The sequence below is a fragment of the Sipha flava genome, unplaced genomic scaffold (genome assembly GCF_003268045.1).
Source record: "Sipha flava isolate LNK unplaced genomic scaffold, YSA_version1 18985_pilon_pilon, whole genome shotgun sequence".
NCBI classification, from domain to species: domain Eukaryota; kingdom Metazoa; phylum Arthropoda; class Insecta; order Hemiptera; family Aphididae; genus Sipha; species Sipha flava.
The window spans coordinates 2,770-4,805 of record NW_020272524.1 but is presented as its reverse complement, the minus strand read 5'-3'; the positions used below and the strand labels follow the sequence as shown (position 1 = coordinate 4,805).

Genomic DNA, 2,036 nt, shown 5'->3' with positions numbered 1-2,036 from the left:
ATAGATATTGATGTATATTAATAATGGCATTTTAAACCGAAAAATCAAATTTAATATAATCATTAATATAATAATGTATATTGGAAACACTGAATTATTTACGTGCAAAAATTAATCATACACAATACTTTTCTGAATTCCAAACCTTCTAAATAAATATATTATAAATTGTATTAACATAAGATACAAAAAAAATATTATTATTATAAATAAAAATTAAATCGATATATCAGTGAACAATATAGACAAATTGTAATTATATTTTAATTTCCATTTTAATTTTCAAAGTAATATTTATTTTACTTCATAATGCGGTAAAAAATATTCGTGATTTAGTTTTTTTTTTAGTAAAAAGTATAATTTTATTATAAACTTAATCGAATATAAAATATATTTTATTTTATAAACGGGAATGAATCCCAAAGGTTATATATACCTATGACTATTATCTCATTGTTAAATTTAATTCAAAATCAAATTTTGTTTATAAAATTAAACTTCATCTTTCAGTATAACCGAAGAAAATGTAATTGTTCGGAAGATAAAACCCAACAAGTGGAATCATCATCGGTTTAATAGATCGCACAGCCGCCTCCCACAATCCTCCAAAGTGAGGAGCACTCGGTGGGTTAAAATGCCATGTACACATCGCGCAAAAATTCGCAACAGCATTCTGGCCTTCATCACTTTGAATTAATGCGCGCAGTTGTTTGTCGGCGCCGACAAAGTTGGTACCGCAGTCTGAATACACATCGGCTGGTAATCCACGGCGCGCGACAAATCGATCAAAAGCAGCTAAAAACGCGTCGGTAGACAACTCGGTCACGACTTCAAGGTGCACGGCCTTTGTCGTAAAACACACGAACACGGCAATATACACTTTATAGATACGGGATTTGCGCAACCGCAACTCTTTTAACTGTAAAGGGCCCGCATAATAAACTCCTACCCGCTCGAACGGTCGGCGTGGCTGTACGCGCGAAATGGGTAAATCGGCCATAAATGGACACACTGGTTTCGCGTCAAGTCTTACACATACCGTGCAATTTACTAAAATGTTGTGCAAAACGGAGCGAATCGCTATCACCCAATACTGGCGGGAAATTAACGCAATCAAAACCCGTTTACCCGCGTGACCCGCTAATAAATGCCATCGGCGGCACAATAATAATGTGTAATGCGACCGTTTTGCTAGCAGGACTGGATGTTTACAGTCATATTTTAACAGCGAGTGCCGTAGACGACCACCTATGTGAACCAAACCGTCCGCATTGATGAATGGGGCCAATCGCGCGATGGGTTTAGAAGAAATGCGGTCCCCAGCAGTCAGTTCCCGAATTAACTCGGCAAATTGTACGCGCTGCGACTCCGCAATCAGCGTACGCGCGGTGCAGTCTAGTTCATTTTTCCGCCAAAATGTGGGACCGGTTACATTTGAATTTTGCACTACTAACGACTTTGTCACCCCGCGCTGCCGCAGCGCGACACTATGGTGACAAGCACTTATAAAACGTCGCATATATGCTACCACACGCAACATGCGATCAAAATTTGAAAAACATCCAAACCATTCCTTTTCCTCACCGTCGATACGCGTTACACACGACACAAAGCCCAATTCGGGTAGTTCACACAGAGGCAGTGTCGGACGGGAATCATCCCAATCCGATGGCTTACCATTCGCTATCTGTGGACCACGCCAATACAATGCATATTTATAGTATATTATTATTATTGTTAAGTATGTATATGTTGATATGTGGGGACAAATGCTGACTATGCGTTTGTCCATTTTATACATACACGCCTGACCACCCGTTATCGAGCAGTCAGTCGTGTAACAACCAAGCAATTGTAAAATCGTTCTTTCTATATTATAATTTTCAGCGACTCAATAAAATAAATACTTTTAATAAAATTGTTGAATTGAGAACTTCCTCGGGGTGTTTTTTTTCTAAAGTGCAAACTTAAAAAACGTTACTGTAATGCCAATGGACTGCACCGAGTTTACCCGATCTGGCATACAACATATATAT

General features: G+C 38.2%; 1 protein-coding gene across 1 annotated transcript; it reads right to left on the bottom strand.

Moving 5' to 3' along the window:
• Nucleotides 1-499: 499 nt before the first annotated feature.
• On the bottom strand, nucleotides 500-1,792 carry LOC112681306. The gene has a single exon (XM_025551571.1). The coding sequence runs from the start codon at nucleotides 1,790-1,792 to the stop codon at nucleotides 500-502; it is 1,293 nt and encodes a 430-aa protein (XP_025407356.1).
• Nucleotides 1,793-2,036: the final 244 nt, after the last annotated feature.